This window comes from Penaeus monodon, chromosome 22 (assembly GCF_015228065.2).
Source record: "Penaeus monodon isolate SGIC_2016 chromosome 22, NSTDA_Pmon_1, whole genome shotgun sequence".
Taxonomy (NCBI): Eukaryota; Metazoa; Arthropoda; class Malacostraca; order Decapoda; family Penaeidae; genus Penaeus; species Penaeus monodon.
The window spans coordinates 28,355,420-28,356,072 of record NC_051407.1 but is presented as its reverse complement, the minus strand read 5'-3'; the positions used below and the strand labels follow the sequence as shown (position 1 = coordinate 28,356,072).

Below are 653 nucleotides of genomic sequence, written 5' to 3'. Positions count from 1 at the left end.
TCATGCCATTGCTTTGTCTTTGCTTGTATGAAGCTTTTTTTTTTTTAATCATCATCATCCTTTTCCCTCTCATTTTCAGGACTGAATATTATCAAAGATAATATTTCCCCACAGCGCATCAAGGGACTAGCATCATTTCAGATACATCTCCTTCTGTTTGCACTCTCATTTCCGTTTGTGGAAGAGGTTGTATATTCAACTTGTTCTGTATATGAAGAAGAGAATGAGGAAGTCATAGAAGAGGCACTGAAAGTTTATGGCCATCAGTTTGAGCTTGAAGATATTGGGAAAAAACTTGATGGCTGGAAGCACTTTGGAAAAGAGGGCTTTGAATTTGGAAGCAAGTGTGTAAGAACTGTTCCTGGTGTGGACAGATGTCATGGCTTCTTTGTGGCAAAATTTGTGAGGAAAGCAGAGCCAGATGAAGAAGACGGATCCAAATGTGAAGAGAATCTCTGTACTGAAGACAAAGAGCATGAGGATTTGAGGAGCAGTATAAAAGCCAAGAAGAAAAAGAAATCACTAAGAGATGAAGCTGGTGATGAGGAACATGATGGAGAAACCTTGAAGAACAATGCTGTTTCATGTGACAGTGAACTAAGGGAGGACTTGGAGGAGGTAGAGGATAATCATGATGAAGACCAGACTCAAAG

At 39.8% G+C, this 653-nt stretch overlaps 1 protein-coding gene across 1 annotated transcript in view; it reads left to right on the top strand.

Annotated features, from left to right (window-relative positions):
• LOC119587081 (28S rRNA (cytosine-C(5))-methyltransferase-like) overlaps window positions 1-653 on the top strand; it is a 23,957-nt gene that overhangs the window by 22,270 nt on the left and 1,034 nt on the right. The window contains exon 8 of the mRNA XM_037935832.1: window positions 80-653. This exon is cut by the window's right edge and continues 1,034 nt beyond it. Within this exon, the coding sequence (XP_037791760.1) occupies window positions 80-653 (574 nt within the window). The remainder of the gene's footprint in view (window positions 1-79) is intronic.